The following is a 20,253-nucleotide window of genomic DNA, read 5'->3' on the forward strand; positions in this document are numbered from 1 at the left end:
GTCTGAACAATATGGTCTGAGTGGTGTTTTTCTGCCGAATGGAGGGGATAGGAGTGCATGATGATTTATTTTTAAACTTGCATCTTCGGGTGCATGCTACTCCCATTCACTGGACGGATGTTGTAAGTTTTAGATCATAGGAGCCTGAATTGTAACAAGAATCAAGAGTATCACACAAGAAATGTATTGCACAGCTTTAAAGCTTGTTGGCTCACCGTTTTTCTTTCCTATAAAGTACTAGCACCAATAAGCCTAGTGACAACACTGCCAATTAATCTCTGTGGTCCCTACAGTACTCAAGTTTGTACTATCAATGGGAATACTCAGGCCTGAATCTCAGTCTCACCCAATATTAATACTTTTTGCCTTCCTCTGATTTTTTAGGTGTATGGGATTGGTGTTCTAAGGCCTAATTTTTAAGGAGTTATTTTAAAGGGGTGGAGAAGAAATTAATAATGAAACCATGTATGCCACGAGAGTGGGACTTTTGAAAGAAATAGGAGGTTTCTCTGAAAATATATTAATTATAAAATTAGCACACAGATGGGTCACAGCAAAAATAATTTGGGCTAATATGAAGACATCTTAAATGTGTATGATATTCAAAAAAAGTTCAAAAAAATCTATTTCTGTAAGTAACAGAATTCCCATTTGTACCTCACCTCGCCATCCTTGGGCTAGGGAAAAGTGGGGGAAGAGAAAATCATCCAAGGTTCACCGTATGTAAAGAGAATGGTACACAAGCCAGACACATTTTGGTTGGGGGGAGAAGAAAAAATAACTTTCATGGGTTGGAAAAGTCAGAAAAAATGAATGGAATAAAATAGAAATATTTAAAATATACTTTAGCAAAATAAGTTTTGCAGTACTTTCTCAAATAGCTTGCACCATATCATTTTGACAGATAGGTGCCATGTTCTGGCCTCGACAAATTACAATCCAGAACAGGTTCTAAAAGGGTGGAGTGAAACACAGCTTTTCTCAATTCCCAGCCACACATTTCTCTTTTTTTTCCTGTGGAGTGCATCATAGCTGCACCTTATCTGGTCTATATAGACATCAACACAAACAGTTTTCAGCAGCGATCACTGAACAACAATCAGGAACTAGAACTCTTGGCTCATTTTGCTCCTTCCTGGGTCCACAGCTCTGAAGCTCATTCCCCAACTGGTGTTCTGGCTGAAATCAGATGAAGCAACAGAGGCAGAGAATTGAACCAGTGACCTTCTGGTCTGTATGGCTCAGTGCCAAACCAGTGTCTTTACTCAGGGCTGCTCAAGTGGCAGCTCCCAGTCTGCAAATTGATCATGAAGTAATTTTGCCTGGGCTGCAATGGGCTTTGAGGCATAAGCTGTCAGAAATCTGCCTTCATTTTCTCACACTGGTCCATGACAGATTTCAAACAATACAATGTGTTTTTCTCTTTGAACCATAATTTAATTGAATCATAACAGCAATGAATCAAGAGTGCAAAAGAAACATGTTGCCCTGTTGCAAAATAGGAGAAATCAGCAAGAGCAGCACAACCAGGAATTGTTACATTATATCGAGGGAGAGCACAACAAAATTGAAGATGTCCCTACACGTACATACACGCACACAAATATAGTAAAAAAAATGTAACTAACTTCTACTGCCAGCAAATGGAAACTTGGCTTGACCTGCTCTGTATTAAAGTGATGGTTGTAAGGAAGAAAAAAGGGAGAGAGAAGGAAATAAAAAAGGGGAAAACTGAAATATAATCGGATGAGGAGCGAGCAAAAAGAGAAAGGGTAAGAAAGGGGAGGAAAACTGAATACAAGTTAAAAATGGCAATTTTAAAGATGAGTTTGGATAAAAGACAGGTGGCTCCTATCTGTAAAACCAATGAGCTTTCTGTCAGATCATCAATCTTTCACATTTTACTTGTAGTATTCTTGCTACAATTGAGTCAACACCATGGAGAGAACAAGAGAAAGTAAGGAAAAGTGGGTGAAATAGAGGGAAAGACTAAGAGTGAAGGAGTGAGAGAGAGAGAATTCTGTTAACACTAAAAAAAACAGTATTGAGGTAGTGCCCCATCTAGGCCTTGATAACAATGGAGAAGGAAGTGGACTAATTAATAATCTAATTATACAGAACATAGGAACAGGAGTAGGCCATTTAGCCCCTCGAGCCTGTGCCTCCATTCAATGAGATCACGGCTGATCTGTGACCTAACTCCATATACCCGCCGTAGCCCCATATCCTTTAATACCTTCAGTTAACAAAAATCTATCGATCTCCGATTTAAAATTAATTGAGCTAGCATCAACTGCCGTTTGCAGAAGAGAGTTCCAAAATTCTACCACCCTTTGCATGTTGAAGTGTTTCCTAACTTCACTCCAGAAAGTCCTGGCTCTAATATTTAGGCTATGTTCCCTAGTCCTAGACACTCTAACCAGCGGAAATAGTTTCTCTCTATCTACCCTATCAGTTCCCCTTAATAGCTTGAAAACTTCGATCAAATCATCCCCTAATCCTCTAAATTCCAGGGAATACAACCTTAGTTTGTGTAATCTCTCCTCGTAATTTAACTCTTGGAGTCCAGGTATCATTCTCGTAAATCAACGCTGCACTCCCTGCAAGGCCAATATATCCTTCCTACGGTGTGATGCCCAGAACTGAACACAGTACTCCAGTTGTGGTCGAACCAGGGCTTTGTATAGCTGTAGCATAACTTCTATCCCCTCGTATTCTAGTCCTCTAGATATTAAGACCAGCATTCCATTAGCCTTTTTGATTATTTTCTGTACCTGATCATGAAATTTTAATGATCTAGGTACAGGTACCCCAAAGTCTCTTTGGACCTCTACCATTTCGAGCTTTTCACCGTTTAGAAAGTACTCTGATCCATCCTTTTTAGGTCCAAAGTGGATGACCTCACATTTGCCGACAATGAAATCCATTTGCCACAGTTTTGCCCATTCACTTAATCTATTAATATCTATGTAATTTTATGCTTCCATTGACAATGCTGCCTATCTTTGTGTCATCAGCAAACTTGGCTATGTGGCTCTCTCTCCCAGCATCTAAATCGTTAATAAATACAGTGAATAGTTGACGCCTCTACACAGCTCCCCGTGGGACACCACGAGTCACATCCTGCCAATTTGAGTACCTGCCCATTATCCCTACTCTGTCGCCTGTCGCTCAGCCAATTTCCTAACCAGGTCAATAATTTGCCCTCAATTCCATGAGCTTCGACTTTAGCTAACAGTCTCTTATCAGGGATTTTATCGAATGCTTTCTGGAAGTCCATATAAACAACATCCATAGACATTACCCTGTCCACTTACTTTAGTCACCTCTTCAAAAAATTCAATCAGGTTCGTCAGGCATGGCCTACTCTTTACAAATCCATGCTGGCTCTCTGATCAGCTGAAAATTTTCAAGGTGTTCAGTCACTCTATCCTTAATCACAGACCCTAGTAACTTCCTGACCACAGATGTTAGGCTAATTGGTTCCCTGCAGGGGTCAGTAAGAACCCCTGCACTAGGCCACTGAGGGAGTAAATAGCGGTTTAAGTGAAGTAGCTTTAAAAAAAGTTCCCAATATATTGTTACTAATTACAAGAAGCAATACTGGAATGTTAACAAAATACACCCATGCAAGTACCACTTTATCCATATAAAATAAAATGCGATACCTGTTTAAACTGGATCATAATATCTTTTGAGAGCTCCATGTCTCTAAACATTCCTTCCAGTTTGCTGGTGAATGCAGCTCCACATTCTTAAAAACAAAACCATGGATGTTACTATATGTTAGCCAACAGCAATACATGTCTATTCTTTTAAGTGCAGCATTCATTTGACAATTTCTTGATAGGGATAATCTATAGTGTGATTACTTACACTGTAGATAATAAACCTTATGGCTGCCAGCAGGTTGAATGTGTACACACCTTTCCTGCATGACTGACTAGCTCACATAACAGATACCACTTGACATGTTTTTCATCAACTAAACCAGGCAGGGCTGCTGGAAAAATACTTGTGACAGACAGTGCTGAATAAATAAGCTAGTCTGTGGCATTTAAAAGGTAAGTAGCAGTTAGGAACGGGAAACCTGGGCAATTCCCCCTCCCCAATCCAGAGGCACTAAGGCCAATTGTAGCATCTCTATTGCTGGTCTGACTGTAATCAACTAACTCAGTGCAGACCAGGGCTCAAATGTGAGACCTTACTGGTTTGTATTGCTCAATCTCTAAATGGATAAACACAAGAGTATTCTACTTATTCCAACCAAATTTTTAGACTTTTCACTTCAAAATTGATTTAATTGCCTATTTTCTGCTTCCCTGCCTCCCGCCATCCATTTTGGTGTTGGGAAAAATTCAACAAAAACTGCTAGCTGACTGGCTAATAACTGGCTCCAAATGCAGTTTTTTTGACCAAACAGCAAAAGACCTGATGACTGACTAGCTCACATAACAGATACCACTTGACATGTTTTTCATCAACTAAACCAGGCAGGGCTGCTGGAAAAATACTTGTGACAGACAGTGCTGAATAAATAAGCTAGTCTGTGGCATTTAAAGGTTTAAAAGTATGACAAATTACAATAAATATTTTAGTTAAAAGAAAACAAAATACAAGGGACAGCAACTAGACAACAGCATTTTTACACAACAGTTTTTTTTAAATTATGAGAACTTGGTAATTGAAGTTTTAAACAGTGCTATTATTTTGAAATATACAGTGGCTACCATCAAGAAGAATTGTTTCTGGAAAATCAAGACCAGAAGAGTGTATGAAAATAATCCAGTTGATGTGATATACCTAGACTTCCAGAGAACATCTGATAAAGTAGTACACAGATGGCTATTAGAAAAAGATAAATCATATGGGATTATAGGACAGCTATTGGAATGTATAGCTAGTTGGTTGAAATCACATGAGCAAGAGGGTTATCATTAATGGAAGTAGATCTGATTGGGGCATAGTTACAATTGGAGTTCTACAACACTATGTATTAGGATCACAGTATTAGGATTCCATTAATGGTCCACAAGAGGGCTTAAATGGAACCATTCTTCAATTCACAGATGATACAAAATGTGTTAACTAAATTGATTGAATTCTTTGATGAAGTAACGGAGAGGGTTGATGATGTGTACATGGACTTTCAAAAGGCATTTGCTAATAGACTTGTTAGCAAAATTAAAGCCCATGGGATTAAAGGAACAGTGGCAACATGGATACAAAATTGGCTAGGTGACAGAAGTAAGAGAGTAGTGGTGAACAGTTGTTTTTCAGACTGGAGGGAAGTAAACAGCAGTGTTCCCCAGGGGCCAGTATTAAGACCACTGCTCTTTTTGATATATATTGATGACCTGGACTTGGGTATAGAGAGTGTAATTTCAAAGTTTGCAGGTGACATGAAACTCAAATGTCGTAAACAATGAGGATAGTAACAGACTGGTGAAATGGGCAGACACACGGCAGATGAAATTTAACGCAGAGAAGTGTGAAGTGTTGCATTTTGGTAGGAAGAATGAGGAGAGGCAATATAAACTAAATGGTACAATTTTAAAGGGGATGCAGGAACAGAGAGACCTGGGGTGTACGTACACAAATCTTTGAAGGTGGTAGGACAAGTTGAGAAGGCTGTTAAAAGTGCATGGGATCCTGGGCTATATTAATAGAGGCATAGAGTACAAAAGCAAGGAAGTTATGCTAAACCTTTATAAAACACTGGTTTGGCCTCAGTTGGAGTATTGTGTTCAATTCTGAGCACCACACTTTAGGGAGGATGTCAAGACCTTAGAGAGGGTGCAGAAGAGATTCACTAGAATGGTACCAGGGATGAGAGACTTCAGTTATGTGGAGAGGTTGGAGAAGCTGAGGTTGTTCTCCTTAGAACAGAGGTGGTTAAGGGGAAATTTGATAGAGTGTTCAAAATCATGAACAGTTTTGATAGAGGAAATAAGGAGAAACTGTGTTTCCAGTGCCAGAAGGGTCGGTAACGAGGGCACACAGATTTAAGGTGATCGGCAAAAGAGCCAGAGAGGACATAAAGAAACATTTTTTTTAAGCAGTGAGTTGTAATGAGGGAACTTGTAAAAGGGAATTGGATGAATACTTGAAGGGAAAAAATTTGCAGGGCTACAGGGAATGAGTGGGGGAATGGGACTAACTGGATTGATCTTACAAAGAGCTGGCACGGGCTCGATGAGCCAATGGCCTCCTCCTGTGCTATAAGCCATTCTATGATTCTATGAACGGGACTAAATGGATAGCTCTTTCAAAGAGCTGGCATAGGCACGACGGGCCGAATGGCCGCCTCCTGTGCTGTACCTACTATGATACTATGTGTGGGAGCTAGTACTTCACACCAAAGTTATAGGTTGCAGGTCAATTTCGATAGCGCACAGTATGTGAGTTTAGAAAACTCCAGGCACATTTATACCACGTGGGGATAATGGTTAAAAGTAATAAAACAACAAAAGTTCACAAGTGGCTGTGCAGGTAAAAAAGGAAAATATATAACTTTAACTCATTCATTCTCGGGATATGGGTGATGCTAGCAAGACCAGCATTTGTTGTCCATCCCTAGGTGCGGTGATGAGCCACCTTCACTCAATCACCATAGTCTCTTAATACAAAGAACCTGCGTTGTTGCACAAGATCTTGTTTTGACTTGCTTCTTCAGTTCTATGGAGCAGAGAGTAAGTTGACATAAGAATCACACACACACACACACACACACACGATGAAGCTTGACAAAGTCCATGACAAAATTAAAGGAAGGGGGCATTCCATGTGCTGGACAAACTACACTGAAAAACAAGAATACCATACTAAGGGAATTAATCTGTTCATCCTTCATATGCAAGTGGATTAGACCAAAAGTAGCACAGTAATAAATGTGAATAACCAATTTAAAATGCGAGATCAGCTTGGAGTGCAGAACATTTTGGCACTTAGTAAAAGCACACATTATTCCACGTACTTAGAATCAAGAGAAAGCCCTGCATGTTGGCCCATGAGGTGGCCACAGCACAAGAACGAGGCTTCAAATGCCCAGCAGTTTACAAGCAACTGCAGCATAAGGCAATGAAATACATTCTACTATTCATTTTGACATACTTTTGCTTCAATAACAAACCTTCTCCATTTAGGATTGTGAGCTGCAAAGTTGGAGGTTTTTCTGGTTGCTAAATATATTTTTGAAACAAACTAGTTGTGAACAGACCTGGAATCAGCAACAAAAAAAGTATAAAAACTTTTTTAAAAAACTATCCACCAGGAACTGCAGCACATACTCTACAGCTCAACTTTGTGATAAAAGCAAACTCACCATGTTTCAGTTTTGACAGCATTGATTTTTCTGCATCTACTGATGCACTCTTTCCTACCAACAGTCTCTTTGCCAAATCCTTCTTGTAAAAAGCCTCAAATACGTCTTTTCCTGTTTTTTTTGCAAGAAAAGAAAAACTTAGAAATCAACTATATATAAATTAAAAGGATTCAAAGTCCTCCTCCACAGTAGAATTTGGAATCCTACTAATGACCAGAATGAAAATTACATTTATAGTTCCTAGCTGACAAAATATCCTCTATCACATTATACTAAATATGCTTCTATAAAATTACTAAAAGCAACACTTTGAAAATGGTTCAATGACATATTTTACAAGAGTAAATCAAAATAAGCATTTTGTTGCCCAACCAGAAGATTAGAACTTACTGGGAATTAAAGCATCATATGATTTCACACCTTGAATTCATTTGCAACACTCAATGCAAATATAAAGAGAGTTTTGCACATTTTAGATAATGGAAGTCTGGACTTGTTCCCCCTCCCCTACCTTCGCCATCAAATTTCTTCACTCCTGAAGATATTTAATTCCTTGCTGGGGATCAGTTCACAGCCAGTCACCCTCTGATAGCTCACGTAAGTGGCCATTCTTCATGCGTGAGCCTAGACAGTACATGCTGGTAGGCAACTCAACCACTCTGGGGAGGGGGGGGGGGGGGGGGGAAGAGAGGGCTGAAGGAAAGACAACACAACGTAGGCCAGTTGCACTCCCGACATATACATTCTTTCCAATAAGGTCACTGGGTAGTAATTAGATGGAGGACCTCTGTAGCATTCAACGACTGCCCTGGATGAAATTAGCTGTGGGCTTCAAGCCTGTTAACTTCTGGTCTAAATGGCTCTATGGTACACCAGGCAGTGTTTTTACCCACCAGGTCAATGGTGGGGTGGGGGGTGCGTGCAATAATTTATAAATAAAAAATTGCAGTTTTTTTTAACACTCATTTCACACATACCATAAATGAATCTAAATATTATCATAATTTTGTCCAGCATCTTCTCAAGCTCTTCGTCAGTAGCTTCTTTGTTGCCAGCTCGAAGCTTTGAATCTACATATTTGGCTGAAACAGAAAAGCACATACCACTTAAAGGGCTGTTTTCATGTCTAATCTTCAATGTTAAATTACACTTTTAATCTGGGAAATTTTTACCTGACATGTCTATATTTTAGATTTTTTTTAAAATCACTTTACTCCCCCTCTTTTTCTTCTGAAGGCAATGGTCTTACAAGTATGTGTCCCACAGGCACCACAGCCCTCTGGTAACTTGCCCAAGTAATTATTCTTCATTCATAAGCCCAGACAGTGAGTTTATGGCAATCTAGCCAACCAGACCAATCTGAGCTCTTTGTTATTCAATTCAAAAACTGAAGTTTTGTCAGTATTCAATCAATCAAATGGCAAGTTTTTCTACTGTTGTCACCACTCTTTTTACATGGTCCTTTTCTGCAGCTGAAACTAAATGCAATATATAGGGCAGTGGTTTACAAACTTGTGTGTAGGTAATTCCTGCAAACACTGACACATTCCAGGAAACCCATGCTCTAAGTTCTGAAATAGTGTCTACTACTCAAAAGAAATAATCTTTTTATATAATTACAGCTTGCACCTAGCAAACAGCCATCATGTTACACCTTATGAAGACATAAAACCTCTAAGGTGTCATACTTTACAGCATTATTTGTCCCAAGTGTTGCACATCCATACAATAAGAGTCTCAGGCTCAAATAACCACTTATTTGTTAAGTTACCCAATATTTGACCACTAACAAATAAAATCAATTTCTTGCTGGATTCTTCTGACTGGAGCCAGAAATTTACAAGCAGCTGCAATTGCCCTTCATTTACATGCCGCTATGTGGTGTAACACCTGTTCTAAAACAGCATATCCTTGGACTCACCATAAACACTGTAGGAGTTCTACTATCTACATTAAGAATGGTACACTGAACACATCTAGATGTCACGCTCAGACATGACACTCCTACAGATATATCTGAAGATGCTGGGTGCTTCTGAGCTACAGCCTGAAACTGAAAAGTACATTCCAATCTGCAAAATTCCCATACCAAATAAATTTTGATTATCCTGAGCCTATGCTTACTTAACACTTAAACTTTGTTGCCATAAAAGGTGGATTTAAAGGATCTCATAACATTTGGCAAAGAAAAGGTGGGAGTTCACCTGGTATCCTGGCTTTCATCTCTCAACCAACACTACCAAAATAGCTTAAATGGTCATTATTCTCACTACTGTATGTGGGACATCACTGTGCATAAATTGGCTGCCATATTTTCTTAACACAGCAAGTGACTACAATTCAGAAGTAATTATTGCCTTTTAAGAGTGTTCAGATACCTTGAGGATGTGAAAGGCACTATATAAATGCAAGCTGTTTCTCTTTCTCCCCCCCAAAGGGGCCTTGAGAGTAATACATTGTACATTACACGATATAATGGCATTTTGTGGATGCTTAGTCGTTGACTATATTCAAGGCTGAGATCAATAGATTTTTGCACTCTAAGATAGTCAAGGGATATGGGGATCGGGCAAGAAAGTGGGGTTGAGGTCGAAGATCAGCCATGATCTTTTTGAATGGTGGAGCAGGTTCGAGGGGCTGTTTGGCCTACTCCTGCTCCTATTTGTTATGTTCTTATAAGCAGCAGATCATGCTATTTAAACAAAAGCAAAATACTGCAGATGCTGGAAATTTGAAATAAAAACACAAATTGCTGGAAATACTGAGCAAATCAGGCGGTATCTGTGAAGAAAGAAACAGAGTTAACGTTTTAGGTTGATGACCCCTCTTCGAAACTGGTCGATGACCCTTCGTCAGATCATGCTACTTATCTTGAGCGATACCAACACTTATAGTAACATAACAAATGTCATACATCCAAGCACACATTTCTGATATATCACACATCCATTTCCTGTCTGTCACACTTATCAATCACACTTTAAATACCACACTCGAATTTCTGTATAAACAAAGGCAGCCATTTGGAATGTACGAAGAAACTGTCCAAGAACTGAAAACACCAGTTTTTTTAAAAATTCGTTCATGGGATGTGGGCGTCGCTGGCGAGACCAGCACTTATTGCCCATCCCTAATTGCCCTTGAGAAGGTGGTGATGAGCCGTCTTCTTGAACCGCTGCAGTCCGTGTGGTGAAGGTTCTCCCAGTGCTGTTAGGAAGGGAGTTGCAGGATTTTGACCCAGCGACGATGAAGGAACGGCGATATATTTCCAAGTCGGGATGGTGTGTGACTTGGAGGGGAACGTGCAGGTGGTGTTGTTCTCTTGTGCCTGCTGCTCTTGTCCTTCTAGGTGGTAGAGGTCATGGGTTTGGGAGGTGCTGTTGAAGAATCCTTGATTAGTTGCTGTAGTGCATCCTGTGGACGGTACACACTGCAGCCACAGTGCGCCGGTGAAGGAAGTGAATGTTTAGGGTGGTGGATGGGGTACCAATCAAGTGGGCTGCTTTGTCCTGAATGGTGTCAGAATGTTTGCAAGCTCTTGGTCAACATTACCAATCACAAAAAAAGACAATCTGTGCCAGGGTTCTGACATGGAACACGAATAGCAGTTAAACTCTGAATTCATTTCAGGTTTACTTACCACCAATTAGACTATGGCCTTAAAATGACAACTTCACCATAGCAGTAAAATAATTAATGTGCATTACATAGCATAAAGTTCCTGTCCTTAAAACATATAAGGAGAGATAGGGGAGGAAAAAAAGAGAGGGGTGCTGGCAGTATTGATCAAAGATACTGTTACAGCACTGGAAAGGGATGATGTACTTGAGGATTCAAAGACAGAATCTATTTGGTTAGAATTAAAGAACAATAGAGGAGCTATTACGTTGCGGGGTTTATACTATAGACCACCAAATAGTGAGAAGGAGATAGAGGAGAAAATTTGCAGGCAAATTACAGAAAGATGCAAGAACTATAGAGTAGTGATAATAGGGGACTTCAATTATCCAAACATAGACTGGAAAAACAACAAGTGTTAAGGGAAAAGAGGGGGAGGAATTCACAAAAAGTGTACAAGAGAACTTTCTTAATTATGTTTCCAGCCCAATGAGGAAGGAAGCAGTGCTGGATCTGGAATGAAGTTGAGCAAGTTTCAGTGGGGGAGCATTTGGGAAACAGTGATCATAATATTAGGTTTAGAGTAGCTATGGAAAAGGACAAGGAACAATCAAACGTGAAAATATTCAACTGGAGGAGAGCTAATTTCAGAGAGTTGAAAGAGGATCTGGCCCAGGTAGATTGGAATTAAAGATTGGCAGGTAAAACAGTAAATGAGCAATGAGAGGCCTTCAAAGAGGAGATAGTTCGGGTACAGACTAGATACATTTCCATGAAGGGGAAAAGGGTGCCCAAAGCTAGAGCTCCCTGGATCAGTAAAGATAGAGATTAAAATAGAACAGAAAAAGGATGCTTATGATAAACAGCAGGCTCATAATACAGAAGAGAACCAAGCTGAATACAGAAAGTACAGAGGAGAACTGAAAAAGGAAATAAGATGGGCAAAGACAGTGTATGAGAATAGATTCTCGGCTAACATGAAAGGGAACCCAAAAGTCTTATAAACATATAAATAGTAAAAGGGTAGTCAAAGGAAGGGTAGGACCAATTACTGACCGAAAAGGAGATCTTCTTGTGGAGGCAGAAGGCATGGCTGAGGTACTAAATGAGTAATTGCATCTAATTCACTAAAGCAGGATGCTGTCAATGTCACAGTAAAGGAGGAGGTAGTAGAGAAAATGGGATAGGATAAAAATAGATAGAGAGGAGGTACTTAAAAGATTGGCAGCGCTCAAAGCAGAAAGGTCAACCGGTCCGAATGGGATGCATCCTTGGTTGCGGAGGGAAGTAAGGGTGGAGATAGCAGAGGCTCTGGCCACAATCTTCCAATTCTCATTAGAAGCCAGAGGACTGCAAATGTTACACCCTGTTCAAAAAACGGGAGGGGGATAAACCCGGTAATTACAGGCCAGTCAGCCTAACGTCGGTGGTGGGGAAACTTTAAGACACAATAATCCAGGACAAAATTAATTGGCACTTGGAAAAGTATGGGCTAATAAATGAAAGTCAGCACAGATTTGTTAAAGGAAAATTGTCTTTGACTAACTTGATTGAGTTCTTTGATGAAGTAACAGAGAGGGTTGATGAAGGTAGTGCAGTTGATGTTGTACATATGGACTTTCAAAAGGTGTTTGATAAAGTACCACATAATAGACTTGTTAGCAAAATTGAAGCCCATGAGATTAAAGAGGCAGTGTCAGAGTGGATACAAAATTGACTAAGATAGAAAGCAGAGAGTAGTGGTGAACGGTTGTTTTTCAGACTGGAGGGAAGTATAAAGTGGTGTTCCCCCAGGGGTCAGTATTAGGACCACTGCTCTTTTTGATATATATTATTGACCTGGACTTGGGTATAGAGGGTATAATTTCAAAGTTTGCAGATGAAATGAAACTCGGAAATGTAGTAAACAGTGAGGACGACAGTAACAGGCTTCAGGAGGACATAGACAGACAGGTGAAATGGGTAGACACATGGCAGATGAAATTTAACACAGAAGTGTGAAGTGATGCATTTTGGGAGGAAGAATGAGGAGAGGCAATATAAACTAAATGGTACAATTTTAAAGGGGGTGCAGGAACAGAGACACCTAGGAGTGTACGTACACAAATCTTTAAAGTTTGCCAGGACAAGTTGAGAAGGCAGTTAAAAAAGCGTATGCAATCCATGGCTTTATAAACAGAGGCATAGGGTACAAAAGCAAGAAAGTTATGCTAAACCTTTATAAATAACTGGTTAGGCCCCAGCTGGAGTATTGTGTTCAATTCTGGGCACCACACTTTAGGAAGGATGTTAAGGCCTTACAGAGGGTGCAGAGGAGATTTATTGGAATGGTACCAGGGATGCAAGACTTCATTTACGTGGAGAGACAGGAGAAACTAGAGTTGTTCTCCTTAGACCAGAGAAGGTTAAGGGGAGGATTTGAGAGAGATGTTCAAAATCATAAACGGTTTTGATAGAGTAAATAAGGAAAAACTGTTTTCAATGGCAGAAGGGTCAGATTTAAGGAAATTGGCAAAAGAAACAGAGGTGACATGAGGAGAATGTTTTTTATGTAGCAAGTTATGATGATCTGGAATGCAGAAGCAGATTCAACAGTAACTTTTAAAAGGAAATAGGATAAATACTTGAAGGGGAAAAATTTACAGGGCTGTGGGGAAAGAGCAGGGGACTGGGGCTAATTGGATAGCTCTTTCAAACATCCAGCACAGGCACGATGGGCTGCCTTCTGTGCTGTATCATTCTATGCTCATGTCACTCACTGTGAAAAGTGCCACAACAGATCTGCTAAAATATATATATATATTGGTGGCTTTCCCATGGTGCTGTTCCTGGCAAGTGAAAAAATGCAACACTTTGAGGAGACAGGAGCATAATACAAAATGCATTATCCTGAAGTGCACGTGGGTAGCCATAAGGCCACCAGGTCTAATTGCTTTATATTTTTGAAATCAGTGCTCAGGTCAGACGGGCTGACTTTCTTCTTCTAAGTGTTTAGTTGTTAGTAAACAGGCTGAGGTGATTCAAAGTTAAATTGTTGCAGAGGAAAACAATGAGTTTTAGGTGCAGGTCAGAAACAGGCAGCATTAAGTCACTGACTATTTTTGATTTTTTTTTGCATCTGCAATAAATGTGATGAACTATTTTTAATCTGAAATTTAAAAAATGCTGGAAATACTCAGCAGAAAGCAAACATCTGTGAAGAGAAACAACAGGTTGACATTTCAGGTGCATTGCCTTCATAAGTTTAAAAAAAATTCCTCCTCCCAACCACTTCTTATTAAGTCACCCATTTCCTCCTCGACCCCAGCCACTTTTAATTCACTTACTGCAGCCTATGACCCCTTCCTCCACGCCATTTTTATTACATATGAAAATGTAGTGCTCTTCACCCTTAATCAAACAGCCATATGGAGCCAATGGCCTGCATTTAGAATCCCACAGCCTCATACATGATGGGCTCTCTGGCACTGGCCTTCCTACCGCAGACTTCTTCATCCAGTATTTCACCCACCTCAACTACAACAAGCAACAGACAGCCACTACACGAAAGTGCTTAGAATCTACACAGAGTGCATCCACATCAGATCTATCAATAGCAGAAAAAGGAGACTTTCCACTTAGAATGCCATTCGGCTCAACAGGTCCATGCCGGTGTTTATGCTCCACATGAGCCTTCTCCCTCCCTACTTCATCTAACCCTATCATTCCATACGAGAACCTTTTAAAAATGTGAAGTGAAAATGTAATACAAAGTCGCATTTGGGAAGCTATTGTTTCTTGCACATTTGAATTGGTTGTTGGTAGCTTGTAACTGTAGACCTCAATACAATTAGGCCTAAAGACTGTCAGTGCTGCCTTTTATTTATATTAGTTCTGCATAAGCATAAAATTATTTCCATAGGTGCTACTATTTTATCTTCAAATATAATTTCTCATAGTTAGCATTGACTCAGAGATTCCTCCCTGAGCCAATCTTTCTAAATACAAACAACTATGAATACTACCTGGTTCATAACATTATTTTTCAAAACAAGATTCCAACAAAATCACATGGTAAATTCTGTTAAAAGCATTAAATTGACAACAGTTAGCGTAATATGGAAAAAAACACAGAATTTTGACCTATGTTAATAGTCCTATAAATATCTTAACCCTTCTCAACATTCACAAAGCTTTAAGACGCAAGACTTCTGATGGTCTAAGCTCAAGTAAGTATAAAGAGTGGCATATGGCCAGCTCTATAATCTAATAGAATGTCTCCACAGTCACAAAATGGTTTCCAGAATGCTAGAAATAAATCAGTTAAACAAAAATAGCTTTAGTAACCTAGTACTGTACATAGTTAGATCTGTGAAAAATACTTCGCACATATAGCCCAAAAAACTAAATATTAAATACATATTTCTTGAATTAATCTGATTAGGAAGGTTTGGCAAGCATAATCCCATTAATACAGCACATTAGATACTAAATCTGAATTTAAATTAAGATTGAATCAATATTAAAATATATATATATGGAATGCTTTAAAAATTATAATCCCTTCAACTGATATTACAAAAACTCAATTTTGTAATAAATGCATACTGAATCAAATATAGGTACTACTTTTATTTCCCCACCACAGAGGGTTAATAAATCTAAAAACTAATCCTGGGTAATAATTCTTTTTCTTTCTTAAATGGTTATTTTTTATACAAATTACAGACTTAAAATGAAATTACTCCAAGTTATGTAGCACTCTGTCTTCCAAGATAAATGAGGTCATTAAATCCAGACAAGGCATAAACAGAAATTGGATTAAGGTACATTCAGCAAGTAAAATCCAACAGACATAGGAAAGTACCGTACCAGAAAAGACTCTGCAGTCCATCAGGCCGGTCCCAAAAACTAATGCCCTCTATCGCCCATTCCTTCAGATAAGGAAACCGCTCAGGCAGACCAAATTCACAATTGTACAAGCGCAAGAAGCATATCAAACAATGCAATGCAAATAAGATACAAAACATATTAAAAAAAATACAATTCAGAATATAACTAGCTCAAAGAGCAAAAGAGAGCTTTTCTTACAGCAGCCATTAGTCATTAAACAACTAGCATTTAGATAACACCTTTAACGTAGAAAGATGCCCCAAGGTTCTTCACAAAGTCATATTCAGGCAAAAAAGGAAGCCAAGTCAATGGAGGTATTAGGAGGGGTGACCAAACATTGGGTCAGAGATAGGTTTTAAGGAAGATCTTAAAGAAGATGAGGCAATGAATTTTAGAAAGGGAATTCCAGAGTGTAGAGCACAGACGACTGAAGGCACACCAGTCAACGGTGGGGCAAAGATGCACAAAAGCCCAGAGTCAGAAACAACTAGACAGAATCAAAGAACTTTACAGCACAGGAGGCTGTCATTTGGCCCATCGCACCTGTTGGCGCTCAAACAACAAGCCAGTCAAGTCCCATTCCATTGCTCTTTCCCATACTTGAAACTTTTCTTTTCAAATATTTATCCATTTCCCTTTTTGAAACTATTCTGGGTTCTTTCACCAGAAATAAATGCTTGTCTGAAACAACACCACAACAAAACAAACAAAAAACAACAATCAGGATAACAAGACCAACAGAAAGTCTATTAATAAAACAAATGTTATAGTTGCAGTAAGAGACAATGCAACAAAGATACACAAATGGATGTTACAGATTAAAGTGCAAAACATACAGAACAGAAAAACAACAAATTTGAAAGGCAATAAACCAACAGACTTGCTCAAACAAGGCAGAGCAACACACAACTTTCCATAAATATTTATTAAGATGTAATCCACAAAATGAATACAAAACCTATGCCTAACTCAAATTTTAATTCACATTCTCATTTTATAAATCCAACCATCCTCACTTGTAGACCTCTCTTCTCCATCCCCTAAACCATATCCCAGATCCTCAGAGATCAAACTACTTCCTTTAAAGACTAGAACACACTGACTTACTTTAAAATTACAACTGATATTTATCTCCATTGAGCAGCGCCACGGAAAATCAAGTATATATTACAAGTATCACATATGTGCGCACTTCTTGTCGAGTAACACTTACGTTCAGTAACACTTTCCTGTCACAGCTATTTCCATCCTTAAAATACTACGTCATTTCACTTGCCTCTGTTTACATCTTCTAAAGTTGGACTCCAAAGTAGGAGGTTCGCTACTTGCAGGGCAGGGGCGGGTCGCAACAGGGGAGTCAGTGGTTTCATTTAAAGGGTTTTCTGAGCAGGGGCCTGGGTTTCTGGCCTCAGGCCATCCACCCACCTTCCCTGGCTTCTTCTGGGTCTTCTTCTGCCGGTTTCCTAACAGGAATGAGCATTTCTGTCCTCTTAAGTGCTTATATTGTTTGAAATACTGCAAGCATTTTAAGTGTTTTGAGGTTTCTAAAGTGCCAGTGCAGAGGAGCTGGAAGGAGCAATGGGGAGAAGGTAAGATGATGGAGACAGAGGAGAGAGAGGGGAGTGGAGGAAGAGGAAGGACATGCAGGCAGAGAACTAACAGGATGTGGTAGAAGATGGAGAAAAGTGCCATGCAGTAGGGCAAGAGAGGGTGCAACAGGGTGGGGGAGAAAAGGAGAGTAGGTGGGCAAAGATATTGATAGACGGGGGGGGGGGGGGGGGGGGGGGAAGAGTTTGGATGCTCTAACTCACCATGAGCTGCACAAGGCGAAATCCACTGGTACAATATAAATGAATTTGACTTATTCAATTACCATAAATTAGTTCTTCTTAAAATATTATATGTTGGAGAGGATAAAACATATCCTCCAACTCAATGTGAGCAACATCAAGGGAAATACACACACATACAGTACATCAGTCACTTGATACTCTTTTATAAGGACCATGTTATACTAGAATTATTCAGCTGTTTAGCTGAAGCAGTGTGCCTTTAAGACTACAAAGTCTAATGCTGTTAAGTAAACACTTACATGATCAGAGTTAATTGTTCTTGAATCAGAGTTTACATATACTCTGGCTCCTATGTCAAATGAATACTTGTTTCTTTATGCTTTCTTTTGAAGTGTGACAGAAATTAAGTATGCCACTTGAAGTATAAAACAGGAAATTCATGCTAGATGCACCAGTTTTATATTACTTGTGATCTCGACGGCATTGTTTATGGTATGTTCAATGATGCACTGTTTTAGAAGGATAGGAATTTTATACCATATAATGCACAATCTACTATTCTGCTACGATGCAGCTATGTCCCTTTAAGATAAAGTCTAACTGTTGTGAAATACACAAGCTCAGGTTACTCATTACCGTTAGTTAAGAAAACTTTTCAAATTATCAGATGCTATTATTCTCTACGTAATATCTATCAAAAACTGATATCCATACCTATTAGTTCAGCTGGTTTATTGGGTCGTTTGTTTATGAAGGTTTCAAAGGCTTCTTTCATTGCATTGACAAATTTTTCATTCTTCAGGAAGCAGACATCTACTACGTGATCCACTTTGTCCTTGAAATCTAGCAGTTCTTGAACCATCGTTTTATCTTTTTCAGGATTAATTACTATTGTACTGCCAAAGGTCTGAGGAATAAAAATAATTAACCAATTTTAATCAAAATTCTGAGGAAGACTAACTCTAATTGGAAATACTTACATGACTACACTGTTTTGCAGTAAAATATCTGGCTGCAACCACAAAGATTTAAAGAAAGTGTACAGCCTGAATGATATTTTCAAAAGTTAAGACCCCCCCCACCCCCACAATCTCCCTGCTTGAAAGTGTAAACTCTTGCCAGGGTACAGTTCCACATCACTTGCATCCCTCCAGTATCTTGCTAAGGTAACCATTCTTCAGGTACGAGCCAGGACAGCAACCAGTTTGTTATATCAATGGTTTTTTCAATTATCCAGTAAAAGTGATGCTGACCAGCTCACCAGGGGAGAAAGCTATTTCTCTTGAGATTTGCTTTGTTGCACATGTGTAAACATGATGTGGAGATGCCGGTGATGGACTGGGGTTGACAATTGTAAACAATTTTACAACACCAAGTTATAGTCCAGCAATTTTATTTTAAATTCACAAGCTTTCGGAGGCTTCCTCCTTCCTCAGGTAAATGTTCAGGAGCTCCTCGAAGCCTACGCATTTATACATATAGAACAATACATGGTGTTTACAGAATGCCCCTGCAACTGCCCGTTGCCAAGGCAATCACCGTGTTCAGACAGAGAGGTGTCACCTGCAGAACCCCCGAATACACATTCAACAAAAAAACAAACAGGAAAAAAAAGAGAGAGGCAGAAACATCCGGAAGGCAGAGAAAGCCAGCAAATGACCCATTATATTAAAAACAGATAACATTTGTTCGCTGGTGGGGTAACGTGTAGCGTGACATGAACCCAAGATCCCGGTTGAGGCCGTCCTCATGGGTGCGGAACTTGGCTATCAATTTCTGCTCGACGATTTTGCGTTGTCGTGTGTCTCGAAGGCCGCCTTGGAGTACGCTTACCCGAAGGTCGGTGGATGAATGTCCATGACTGCTGAAGTGTTCCCCGACTGGGAGGGAACCCTCCTGTTTGGCGATTGTTGCGCGGTGTCCGTTCATCCGTTGTCGCAGCGTCTGCATGGTCTCGCCAATGTACCATGCTCTGGGGCATCCTTTCCTGCAACGTATGAGGTAGACAACGTTGGCCGAGTCACAGGAGTATGAACCATGCACCTGGTGGGTGGTGTCCTCTCGTGTGATGGTGGTATCTGTGTCGATGATCTGGCATGTCTTGCAGAGGTTACCGTGGCAGGGTTGTGTGGTGTCGTGGACGCTGTTCTCTTGAAAGCTAGGTAATTTGCTGCGAACGATGGTCTGTTTGAGGTTGGGTGGCTGTTTAAAGGCGAGTAGTGGAGGTGTGGGGATGGCCATAGCGAGGTGTTTGTCCTCATTGAAGACATGTTGAAGGCTGCGGAGAACATGGCGTAGTTTCTCCGCTCCGGGGAAGTACTGGACGACAAAGGGTACTCTGTTGGTTGCGTCCCGTGTTAGTCTCCTGAGGAGGTCTATGCGATTTTTTGCTGTGGCCCGTCGGAACTGTCGATCGATGAGTCGAGCGTCATATCCCGTTCTTACTAGGGCGTCTTTCAGCGTCTGTAGGTGTCCATCGCGTTCCTCCTCGTCTGAGCAGACCCTGTGTATTCGCAGGGCCTGTCCATAGGGGATGGCCTCTTTGACGTGGTTAGGGTGGAAGCTGGAAAAGTGGAGCATCGTGAGGTTGTCCGTGGGCTTGCGGTAGAGTGAGGTGCTGAGGTGCCCGTCTTTGATGGAGATTCG

The 20,253-nt window shown here is 40.0% G+C and overlaps 1 protein-coding gene across 1 annotated transcript in view; it reads right to left on the reverse strand.

The window, feature by feature from the left end:
* Nucleotides 1-20,253, reverse strand: part of cul4b (cullin 4B) — a 76,794-nt gene that overhangs the window by 12,095 nt on the left and 44,446 nt on the right. The window contains exons 11-14 of the mRNA XM_067997097.1: nt 18,322-18,514; nt 8,302-8,406; nt 7,325-7,435; nt 3,669-3,754 (exon numbers count right to left, since the gene is read on the reverse strand). Coding sequence (XP_067853198.1) covers nt 3,669-3,754; nt 7,325-7,435; nt 8,302-8,406; nt 18,322-18,514 — 495 coding nt within the window. The remainder of the gene's footprint in view (nt 1-3,668; nt 3,755-7,324; nt 7,436-8,301; nt 8,407-18,321; nt 18,515-20,253) is intronic.

Source organism: Heptranchias perlo, chromosome 15 (assembly GCF_035084215.1).
Source record: "Heptranchias perlo isolate sHepPer1 chromosome 15, sHepPer1.hap1, whole genome shotgun sequence".
Lineage (NCBI taxonomy): Eukaryota > Metazoa > Chordata > Chondrichthyes > Hexanchiformes > Hexanchidae > Heptranchias > Heptranchias perlo.